General features: G+C 39.0%; 1 protein-coding gene across 12 annotated transcripts in view; it reads left to right on the top strand.

Moving 5' to 3' along the window:
* EPB41L2 (erythrocyte membrane protein band 4.1 like 2) overlaps nucleotides 1-9,716 on the top strand; it is a 257,199-nt gene extending 247,483 nt beyond the window's left edge. For all 12 annotated transcript variants that reach the window (XM_075063957.1, XM_075063959.1, XM_075063956.1 and 9 more), the window contains 3 exons: nucleotides 349-447; nucleotides 2,730-2,810; nucleotides 9,602-9,716. In XM_075063957.1, coding sequence (XP_074920058.1) covers nucleotides 349-447; nucleotides 2,730-2,810; nucleotides 9,602-9,709 — 288 coding nt within the window. In that variant the 3' untranslated portion in view covers nucleotides 9,710-9,716. The remainder of the gene's footprint in view (nucleotides 1-348; nucleotides 448-2,729; nucleotides 2,811-9,601) is intronic.
* Nucleotides 9,717-12,505: the final 2,789 nt, after the last annotated feature.

Genomic DNA, 12,505 nt, shown 5'->3' with positions numbered 1-12,505 from the left:
TCCCCAAAGGGAAGAGTAACTTTGATTATAATTTTGTCCACAAAGGGCATGTTAAAATGGTTGGTGTGATTCAGCAAACCAGTTAGCTTTAATTCTAGAGTCATCTAACGTGGATCAAACCTGTGTTTGTCTTCATATGGTCATTCTGTTTGCCAGCAAAACCATGCAAGCAGCATGGGGTACAGAACACAGACGTTTCTGTTTCTAAAGCACTCTTCCACTTGAACTGAAGAAGTATGTAGGTATTAGTAGTGAACGTTGCATTAATTGTGTTTTGTTAAGCCAGAAGTTTTAAATCCCTAGGCATGAAAATGCAACTCTTGTTTTTCTTTTCCCAACTGTCTACAGTTTGATGGCAGTGCAGGTGGCGATGCTGGTGTTCTGTTGAGTGCACAGACTATAACGTCTGAATCAGTTTCTACAACTACAACCACACATATCACGAAGGTAAACTGACAACTTCTCTGTGCATTAAAAAATAGCCCTGTCAAAATGTACATTGGTTCCTTCAAAATGATTACTCCTCACAAATCACTGAACAAATTTGATATTTAAAATGGATCATGCCATTCCCAGTTCTAGGCTTAAATTGACTTCCCTAAACCAAGTCTTAGTGCAATATCACAGATGAAATCAGGAAGGAGAACTGGGGAGGAGAGAGAGAATTATAATCAGAGTTTGCAGTACCTGCAGCTGGTGTTACTTCTGGTTTTGTGAGTTTTGGGGACACAGCTTAGCACCCAATCTTTACAGACTCTGTTCATCTCACTATTGATTATCTTTGCTGGGGGTTCTGCCAGATGAAGGGGTAATTAATGTGACTGAGCTCTGTAGAAACCCCACTAATGGAGTCAGCTCAGAGGATATGCTGAAACAACTTATCTCCTGGCTTCATTCCTCTTCACTCATCCTCTCTTGGGACTGCATTGATCAGTTTTTGTTACCTTTCTGAGCAGATTCTTCTACTGGGGACTTTGTGCCTTGGATTACTTTAGAAATTGGCATATGCCTGGGCTGAATCAAGTCCTGAATGTTCAGCATTCAGAGAAAGTCAAGAAGCTCAAAGTCAGCAAGAACTTCGGTCTATTTCCATTTCTGTCCTGTGTGTCACTTTTTCAGCTGACAAATGTTATTTTTCCTGAATGGTGAATAAACATGTTTTTGTTTTTAAGAGACATGCAAACAGAGTAATTGAATTCTGATGATTTTCTAATTTTAGTTCTAGAAGGAAAAACCTCAGGAAGGACTCCAGTTTATGGTGAAACAAAAAAAAGAGGGGAAGTGAAAGGTGCACAGTAAATTTTATTTCAAGACAAGAATCTTGTTAGATAGTAATTCAATGCTCATAATGGAATATCCTAAAGAGAGCAAAATATATTCACAGAATAGGTCAGGAGCGAAGGATGTTGGAAATTGTCCAGTGAAAGTCACCAAAAAATAAACTTTGAACTAAGGATATAAGACTAAGTGTCTTATCAGAAAGTTTAGTGAGCAGCTCCTCTTCAACTTCCTGTTGCTTTTAGAGTCCTTCAGCACCATCAGACTCTTGAAAAGACATTGTGGAATAAAATGCCATCTCTGTTCCAATGGAAAAATTCATTCTCTTATCAAACATACAGATGGAGCTAAAAAACCTGTTAGAGAATATCCTTTAATTGAAAGGAACCATATTTTTTAATTAAATTAGATGATACTTTGTCAGCCAGGAGGTCAAAGAGAAATATGGAAGAGCCATCTGATAGCAAATTTGCAACATCGCCATTAACAGCCTCTTTATAATTACAATAAATTGTGGCCTTGGATTCCAAATAGTCTAAGCACTTTCCAGTGTTGGCTCAAATTTTGCATCCAGAATTTTTAATTCATGTGTTTGAAATACAGAAACTGCCAAAAAGGATTTGAATCTTCCTATGGAATTCTCAAAGGACTCATACTGGAATTATTTCCAGTATATCTTATAACTCATTTCTCTTGATTAATGCGAAATAAATTGGCTTAACGTTTTGTACCTCCAATCTCAATGTTGTTTTTGATTGCTGTATGGAAGTCTTTCGTAACTGTCTTCAAAGAACAATTAGTTTATAATATTCTCAGAGGAAGAACTTAATCTCATCTCTGGCGAAATACTTATATAAAATACAATTTTATCATCTATAGTATCTTCTGTACAAACTGTTTCCCAAAATGCCTTAAACATTAAATAGAGACAAAAACGAAGTTTTCATCTGAGATTTGAAATCAGATGGTTAATTGATGAGGCAGAAAGATGCACGAAGGCCGGAACTGCTGACGAGAGAGAATCTTGCACCGATAATGGTGAGATTGTGTCGAGAACAGATGAGCTGAGACGCAGTAGTTAAGGAAGTTTCAGGAAACTTGTCACTCAACAAGACCCAAATGATGACTAAGAAGACTGGAACCCTGATCTAACTACCCCATTTCCATATCTGTCCAAACCTGATCTCAGACAATGTCTTAGGGCCTTCTCTTCGGGTTGGTCGTCTTGGGCAACTTCCTATTGGACATCACTGCTAAACAGTTAACCATAAGCAAGAAAGGATGATTAGATGTAGGACCAAGAATCTGTATCGCTAACTGCAACCCTTTCACACCAACTGTCAGTTCCCACTTGTGCACTGGAGAGTAGGAGTAGATATGCTTTATGATTCTCCCTCCTTACCTATATGTAATTATTTAAAAGATGAATTTTTGTTTTGTGCCATCTGTAGACAGTAAAAGGTGGAGTATCAGAAACAAGGATTGAGAAGCGCATTGTCATCACAGGAGATGCAGATATTGACCATGACCAGGTGAGTACATATGCCATTCCCGTTTACAAAATGCCATCTATGTCTCTCTAAGAATTGTGCAATACAGAAAAGGAAGAGTTCAGCAGAATTCATAGGAGCAAGTAGATTCTGAGAATGTCAATTCCATCAACTAGTTATGCTATCATATGTATTTCCTGGGAGGATCCTCAGTCTTCTAAGTGATGATGCAAGTTTTGGTGAATATTAGGACACCAAGATCTTTCCTTTAATATCAAGGAAACTAATATTTCATAGTGTATTCATGTGTAGCAATACATTAAGCATAGTACTCAATTGTGGATTCCTTTGGAATCTTGCACAGATAAATTAATCTTTATTAGCACTAGGTACTCAAAACCAAGCATCATTTTTTCATGCTCACAAGATAGAGGGGTTAGAATATTGTTTCACCTGTCCCATACAAAAAAAAAGATGTTGAAAAGTGGAGAACAGGAAATCAGAAAAATGCAATTATTTGTTCTTTGGGATTGTGATTGCTCAGATTTGCATAACTTTTCATTTAAGAGGCGATGGTGACAAAGCTGAAACAAAAAATTATCACTGAGTTATTTAGCCAAGAAAGTCTGCACTTTACATGATGTTGCAGTGGAGCCAGTTTCTAAGTTGATGGGAGGTATACAAATCAACAATTAGAGATTTAATTTTCACTTCTTAATTGTAATGTACTGAGGGCTCTGAGTAAATTTAATTTCAGATTTTGATGTGCCTGTAGTAAGTGGCTCATGACAAGTTCAATCTCTCCTTGAAGCTTGTAATTAAATGCCAGAGCTGTTTAGCATTAGGCATGGGTTATATCTACCTTGAAATGTATTTAATACATTTGAGACATCTGAAAAGGTCAGACGATACCTTAGCTTTAATAAAACTCCAAGTCCTCCTCTTACACTGAAATAAACAGTACGAAGCAGAAAAATAAGTTGTAAGTATTGACTACACAGTACATTTTTGTATTAAAGTTCACCATGATATTTTGCTTATGAGAAATTGTAGATTCCTCTACCATTGACTCTGCAAAGCATCTGTAAAGTTCATAATACCAACAAACTTATACCATAGAGATTGATTCCTTCTTGACTGTTGGCATTGTACAATAACTCCTCACTTAACATTGTAGTTATCTTCCTGAAAAATGCAACCCTAAGTGAAACGATGTTAAGCAAATCCAATTTCCCCATAATAATTAATGTAAACAGGCAGGAATTAGGTTCCAGGGATGATTTTTTTTTTTTTTTTTCCAGAAAAAAGGCTTTATATACATTTTAAACAATTTTTAAACAGGCAATTTAATACTACGCTGGGGGGAGTAGTGTGCATGTGCTGTGTGTTTACAAACATACTGTACATATTGTACAGTACTATAGTTGGAAGGTTCTCCTGCCTTACCCTACACAGGCACAGCCCACTGGCACTGGAGATGAGGCAGGCAAGGAGGCTGAAGGTGCTGTAGGCTAGGAGAAGCACATTGCACAGCAGCAGCAGCTTCCCCTACTCTGCAAGCACCGGGATGGGGGGCTCAACCCTCAGCCCCCCCCCCCCACTTCCCCCAAGCCCCCATCCTTGACCTGCCTCTTCTCCCCCCATCTCCTCCCCCTTTACTTCCCACGCTGCATCCTCGCTCTTCCCCCCCGCCTTCTAAATGCCACAAGCAAGCTGATTGCCGCCGGCAGGAGGCAAGGGAGGGAATTCGGAGGTGCACTGAGTCCTCTCTCCTCCCCCCCCCTCCTGCCTGGGGCAATCAGCTGGCTTGCGGTGTTTAGGGGGCAGGAGGGAGGGGGGTGGAGCAAGTACTCAGCGCGCACGCTTCCCCTCTCTCCCCCCCGCCTGCTGCCCAGGGCAATCAGTTAGCTTGCGGCATTGGGGAGGGAGGGGGATCCTGCCTGCCGAGTCTTCGCTCCTGCCCCCAAAATGCCACAAGCCAGCTGACTGCTGCGGGCAGAGGGGTACACGCTGATCCATGGGATCTGCCGGCGGGTGGGAGGTGCTGTGAGGAGCGGGGGGCATAGAGAAGCTGCCAGCTGTGGAGAAAGCAGGCAGCTAAACGACATAAGAGTGAAGCATTGAACAACTTTAAATGAGCACGTTCCCTAATTGATCAGCAACGTAACAATAAAACAACATTAACCGGGACGACTTAAACTGAGGAGTTACTGTACATCACTGCTGTAGAGGATGAGGAAGTTGTCAAACATGATTGGGAACCAGGGCGGCTGCAGCTGAGAGATTTACTGAGTGATTGGACTTCAAGGTTCTACCAAAGTGAGGTGTACGAAGCCAGACCTGTTCTCCTAAGACACTGTTTCTCCACGAGGGGTACAAGTACCACAGGGGTATGTGTGCACAGAGGTCTTTCGGGGGGTACATCAGCTCATCTCGATATTTGCCTGGTTTTACAACAGGCTACGTAAAAAGCATTAGAGAAATCGGTACAAACTAACATTTCATACAGAAAATTACTTGTTTATACTGCGCTATATACACTGAAATGTAAGTACAATATTTATATTCCAGTTTCTTTATTTTATAATGATGTGGTAAAAATGAGAAAGTCAGCAATTTTCCAGTAATAGTGTACAAAAGATTAACTTTTTTGTATTTTTATGTCCGATTTTGTAAGCAAGTAGTTTTTTAAGTGAAACTTGGGTTATGCAAGACCAATCAGACTCCTGAAAGGGGTTCAGTAGTCTGGAAAGGTTGAGAGCCACTGCCCTAAAAGGTACATTCAAGTGGAACTAAAGGGATCTAAGGTGTAGTTTGCCCTGTAGCCATGACAATCACCTAAAACATTTTATAAGTATCATATGCCCCTCATATACAGTTGTGAGTATCAGCACCTTCTTGTCAACTGTTGTAAATGGGCAAGGTCCACCTTGATTGCAATGGCCTCGTTAGCACTACAAAAGTAATTTTCTCTCTTTTGATATTCGCCCCTTCTTGTCAACTGTTGAGAATAAGCCACTTAACTGAATTGGCCTCGTTAACACTGAACCCCCACTTAATAAGGCAACTCATCTTTTCCATGTGCTGGTATGTAAAAATATAGTAAGCTCTGTGTGTGTGTAGTGTTTACTGTATTTTTCACTCCATGCGTCCGATGAAGTGAGTCTTAACCCAGGAAAACTCATGCCTAAATAAATTTTAGTCTCTAAGGTGCCACAAGGACTCCTCATTGTTTCTGTTGATACAGACTAACGCGGCTACCACTCTGAAACCTGTCATCATAATTTGTGTCAAGGTACTGTTCCTATATCAGTGCAAACTTTTACTCTCACGAGCTCCCAAAGGAAAACTGTTAGAGGTGCCAAAAGCAAGTTGAGACATGTCATTAACATGACTCGGAACCTAGGGGCTGCAGCCAGAGATCCACTCTGAATGATTGGACTTCAAGATTCCACTGAAGTGTGGTGTAGAAAGCCAGGCCTGTTCTCCTAAGGGGTAGCTCAGAGGGATTAAAGGGATCTAAAGTGTTGTTTACTTTGCCCTGTAGCCATGACAATCACTTAAACAGGCTGGCCCCTTAAATACTATTACACAGTGCTGCTTAAAATGCAAACTAGTAATAAAATTGTCAGGTTTAAGAGATGACAGCAAGCACGAAGCTGTACAAATGAAGCATTCCCTTTTGGGTCCACAAATTTTCTTAATAAGACTCTGTACTCTTTATCTTTAATCAGTGCATCTCCTTTAACTTTGGCATTCTTTCTTGGGCTTCCAATCTCCCTTCACGGTTCTGTTTATTTCCTCTCTCTCATTATCCTATTAGTTTAAGAAATGGCACTCTTCAATCCCCCTGTGCTCCAAGCTAAGATGCTTACTTTGCTGCATCCTGTATTCTTTCTAGGGTTCAGTATAGTTTGTTAGGCTGTTTGTCATTAAAGCTGTATATGGATTTATTACTGTTATGAAACAGTATCTCCAACTCTTGTCGTCTACTTGGTTCTTGGGCATCTTCCCTTGGTCCACTCACTGCAGCTCCATAGCAACACAGCTCAGTCAGGCAGGACATCATTGCCCATGACTCTTGACTGAGATCAAGTGTGGCATGTAAATGCCAAAAACTCTTCTGCATGGTGTATGTTTCCTTTGAGGTTGCAGGTGCATTTCTCCTCTAAAACTGAGTGAGTGCAAGTCGAGACTGAGTAACTGTAAGGCTCACCTGCAGCAGTACATCTCTTAATAAAGCAAGATTTATTAAAAACAGAGAATGGAGTAAAAAGAAACCATTTACTTAACATCTAGAATTAAGTTTCACCTTAGCTGAACTAATTAAGATACTTTTAGCTTAGTTACAGAAAAAAGAGAGGTTTCAGAGTGGTAGCCATGTTAGTCTGTATCAGCAAAAAGAACGAGGAGAAATCCAGAGACAGCAAAGCACATCTCCCTACAGTTTCACTTGTTTTTCAAGCCTTTGGTATTTGGACTTCATTATCATATTACGTAAGGATCACCTTCCCAAAAGGTATTTTCCATCAGACCCGACCCCATTTCACTTGGAGTCTCCCTTTTCATAAGCCACACGTATCGCACTTTCATGGCTTGGTATGCAAATTTCTGCCTAATCCATCGAGTTAATTTGGTCTTTGTTGAGACTATCCATTCTTCTTGGGTTAAAGTAGTTCAGTGAGTCTGAGAGCAGCTTTTCTTAATTTAATACACACCTTCCTTGTCCCTTAGTTAGTATATATCAATTTATTGACAAACTACATTGTTTGTCACAGTTACTTTAAAACACTTTGCATGAAGGAGTGAGAGTAATATGGCCTTCTAGAGGTTTCATTTAATATCACTTGATACTATCTGCTTCCTTTGTTGCATGCTATCCCACTTCATATTGTTTTCCCCCTAACGTAATGCCAAATGAAATCAGTCAGTTTAGGATTAATTTCACCTGTTTTCTTCCTCTCCCAGAACATAAGTCACTGGTACTGTGGCAGTGTTTTCCCAAGATTATGGGGAGGTGAGGACCCTCAAAACAGGAAAATTTCCTAAACTAAAGGAAATGTACCTTAATAGTTTCAGTATTCCTGTAGATTAAAGGTGAGGGGTAAGATTTTGTGGAAAGGAATGTATGGGTGTTTGATAACAAGTGTGGTCCAGTTACTACATGATAAAACTTGGAGGACCCCAAAAGAAGCTTATTTTTTAGTACTCTGTACATCCGCACTTTGTTCTGCCAAACCTCTTCCAACAGTCAAGAACTGGTGACTTTCTATGACTATTTGTTTTTTGAAGCCTTGCTAAAATATTAGTGCCTTTCTTGCAGAATTACTATATACTGTGTACCCAGAAATTTCGAACTTGAGGCTCTTTGAATGGAGATAGGAGGAAGTACTCCCCAGTGTGTGATTTCCCTGCTGGTTTTCCCACTGTACCTACAGCTAAAGACATATGTCATGGTGACTGTCCTATCATGCTGGCTTTCCAGTGTGAATATTGATGTAAAGCACAGACTCATTTTAGGTTTGCTGCATTCAGAGTGTTCCCTAGTTAAAAACTCTTTGGAATTTAGTAAGTCCCCTGTTTATCTTTTTGTACACTTGAGTTTTCCCTTTTATCTAGTGGTTTGGGACTCCCCAATATGAGAGTGAAGGCCATTAAGTGATGGCAAATAAGGAAATAATCACTAATGACTCTAAGTATCAGGAGTAGCGATGTTAGTCTGGATCTGTAAAAAGCGGCACAGAGTCCTGTGGCACTTTATAGACTAACATTTAGCTAACAAAGTGGGTATTTACCCACGAAAGCTCGTGCTCCAATACTTCTGTTAGTCTATAAGGTACCACAGGACTCTGTGCCACTTCTTAATGAATCTAAGCAATTAGTACTCAAATTAAACAGAACAATACTAGAAATTTCACACCTGAAAATATTATTTTTCACAAAGAAACCAATACAGGAGTATAACCTCATTGTCTACTCTCTGTAATCTTTGGAGATAATCTGCAAAATCATATCACAAATGTCAAAAGTGGGGAAATTATTATATGTAATAAGATTCCCATATTGTGCATTCTGTTAGGTAAACATGTGAGTCTGCTTTCTATTGCTAGTCTGCAGCTGGTCAAAAGCTTACAGTCTCTTTCATTTCCTTATTCTGCTGCTCTCAATCTTTCCTTTCCTCAGAATCATAAAATCATCACTTCAAGATCTTTCACCCAACTTCTTTCACTTCCAGAGTCACAAACAATTCCTCCCAGTTAGAATCAAGTGTAAAATGGCAGCTCCCCAGGTTATTTCCTCCTCCTTCTGAAACAAGAAGTTGTCCCTATTACATTCCAAGAATGTGTTTTTCCATATTGCATTTCCAACAGATATCTGGGTAATTAAAGTCCCCCATTACTACCAGATCTTGTGTGTTGGATATTTCTGTTGTTCTAGAAATTCCTCATCCCCTGCCACCTCCTGATATGGTGGTCTATATGCTCTACCATAATGTTGCTCCTGTTTTTTCTCCTTTTATCTTCCTCAGTGTGGGGGAATGGATTAGATGAACTCTCAAGGTCCCTTTCAGCCCTGCACTATGATTCTCTGAACCAGCATATAAATCTTGTTAGATTGATGGAGAGTGTTTTTATCTAGTTTCCAGCATTGGACACCAGACCACCAGTTTCCTCTTCAGTTTCCTTTCCTGATTTCCTTTAGACTCAGGAGCTTTAGTCCTGTATAACTGTGTGATTAAATGGTATAATGTGTTGTCATTAGCCCGCCATTCCAGTGCACTTTTTAATTTCACTCTGCCATTGTTCAACTAAATCTTTCCAATACGTTTGTAGGCACTGGCACAGGCAATCAAAGAAGCCAAAGAGCAGCACCCTGACATGTCTGTCACGAGGGTAGTGGTGCATAAAGAAACCGAACTTGCTGAGGAAGGCGAGGAGTAATGTCAAGGTAAGAGAGCCTGCAACATTAAGCAAAATAGTACAACTAGGCCTGAGATATCTTCATTGGTCTTTATACCTCATAATTGCCCTTTACATACAGCATAGTTTGAAAAGTTGCTTCATCTTTCTTTAATACACCCATACTTTTTTTGTAATAGATACTTTTTTAAAAAAAGCATACACTTATCTATAGTGCGTATCACTGAAAACTGGCACATTGGAGCAGTCATTTATAATCCCAAGTGTACGGTGCAGTTTTATCTAAAATTCAATCTGAAACTCATTCTCCATTTTAATTTCATGTTTCCCATAAAAATATCCACCAGTTTTGTCACAAAGTCCTGTTATGGCATTTACTCTGACATCCCATCATGTTACCTTAGTATGTTTCAGGAAACACAACTCAGGCAAAGTCTGCAAATATGAAATATGAAGCAAACTCTCTACTCACCTGTATGTTTGTACACTTTTTTCATACCTGCCTTATGTTTAGGGTTCCATTGTTTAAACAGTTACTGTATTGGTATGGAGACCATGTACAGTCCTGCAGTCGTGAAGTGGTTCTACTCTCTGTTCCTGAATCAGATGCAGTCAATTATTTCACCATCTTAACGTTCTGAAATGGTTAACCTTTTCTACCCAGCCCACAAAGGAATTAAATTAAATTTTGTAGCCTGATCAATTATTGCAATTATAAAATTGCACTTGTTACAGATAACAGGTTCTTTATTTAGGCAGCTGCTTAGAGTTAATTAAGAAGATGAAATCAGTAAAACAGAAGCGTTGAGCTTTAGTTAATACAAACAACTATAATTGGAAATATAGAATAAGCAAATTATGTTAGTATAAAAATAAGACAAGTGCAGGAAAGTGTTTTCCTGTGTTGTTCATACTTAAAGAATCTTACCTTGTCCATGCTTACAACTTCGTGGAGACCATTAGTGATAAAGATAGGGGGAAAAAGTCAGTGACACATATCCGGAAATTGGTCCCAGATCAACCAGTGTGCTGTTCTACAACTGGACGCTCCCCAGGAAGCAAGGAAAGTTCCAAATCTTTGATCCCCTTAGGTTGTTCGGCTGGCACGAACATAGGCACCATCAGCCCACCTTGTCCTATATGGGTTAGCAATGTCAGCCCACCTTTCTCCATATGGTTCATTCAGTTAACTATATTCATACTTCCAGTAACTACAATTTACGACAGTTAATCATGCATCAATATAATCTAACTGCCTAACAACAAAATTTATAACAAGTCTCCAAATTCCTTGTATTAACATTTCAAAGCTTGCAGTGTGCGTGTTAACTTGAGATCAATTGTTTGTTCTCTCATTATGAGCAGACAAAAATATGTAACCCATGTAGGTCACCCCCTACATCCTACTTTGTCAGACCACAAACTACCTGCAAGCCGCACATAGGATATAATCCTAACAACCCTACTATTTCTGTTTTCCTACTTGCTGTTACTGAAGCTGTAACTTCCATTACTATTCCTATAAGCACGCTTGGAAAATAAACATTTTACCCAAAACTAAACAATCCAAGATCAGGTTGGGGGTCAGCAATTTGGAGGCTAAAGTATTTAAGCTGCTTATCAGTTGAGTGAATTTTAAGGAATTCTGATCTCTTATGTCCTCATTTCAGAATGTCTCTGTGTAGATGGGAAATTACTGTATATCCTGGTGTTAGAACATTTGGGATTAGAGTATTTTCCTATAGTGGTAACAAAACTTGGAAAAATGCACATCCTCGTTGAATATTTAAAACTAGAAAATCTATTCCTACTGTGATAAAAGAACTAAATGACCAGTAGCACTATGAGCAAAAAGCAGAAGTTATTGTTTTAAAAGTGAGAATGTTTTATTCTTACATTCTCCCTATTTACCCAGGGATTGTCTAGTGTTAATAGTGAAATAATGGGCAATTTAAAACAGGAGCTGTATTAGATTCTTTAAATTCCATTTAATCATACTGACTGTTGGCTACGTACAGGATTGATCGAAGAATGGAATAAATAGAATACTTTCTTTATTTTGATTGAATTTCATAGTGTCATAATAACCTATATAATCTTACTGGATGCGCCGATGTTTTAATTTACAGTCCCAACATGGTTTTGGACCATTCAAAATACATGTGAGGTATGAGATGAAATGTGGTACTATCTGTTCTGTTCTTGTTAATTAAGCAGTGAAGCAATGTGGGCCAGGACCAGGTGGATTAGTCAATAATCCTGGGCAAAGATGAGGGCGATTTATACCACTCAGTAAATAATTCCTCATAAATGGTCTTGATCAAGGCCAGAATTGCATAAGAGATAACCAGCTTATTTTCATAAGGGCTGGAGAGGGACATTTTGTTGTTGTCACTGTTGCTTCAAAGCATTGTGAGTAGGAGGAGATAGTATAGGCAATTAAATGTTAGTATTGATGTACTGAGAATTTGTAGGCAATTAGTTGCTAATACAGTGCCTCAACAGAATTGTTTTGAGTTTCTAATGCTATGCTCATATGCATCTATAAAAGTCTCTTCAGATTTTAGGAGCACTATTCAATTTATTTATCCCCAAGTTTTTCTTTAGCAGATTTTATATATTTTGTTAGGTGAATATAATTAATTTTACTACAAATTTAGGCATTTGGGATTTTAGTTGCCTTCACAGAAACTTTATGGATAAGATTCTGTTCTGTACCTGGTGGTTTCAGAACCCACAGCAGGGGCAACTTAGCTATTTCAATCCAGGCAGTGTCAGGAATAAATCAATAGACCACAGCAATTCTGTTGATAAGAG

This window comes from Chelonoidis abingdonii, chromosome 3 (assembly GCF_003597395.2).
Source record: "Chelonoidis abingdonii isolate Lonesome George chromosome 3, CheloAbing_2.0, whole genome shotgun sequence".
Taxonomy (NCBI): Eukaryota; Metazoa; Chordata; order Testudines; family Testudinidae; genus Chelonoidis; species Chelonoidis abingdonii.
The sequence above is the reverse complement of the archived record's forward strand: the minus strand, read 5'-3'. Positions and strand labels throughout refer to the sequence as shown.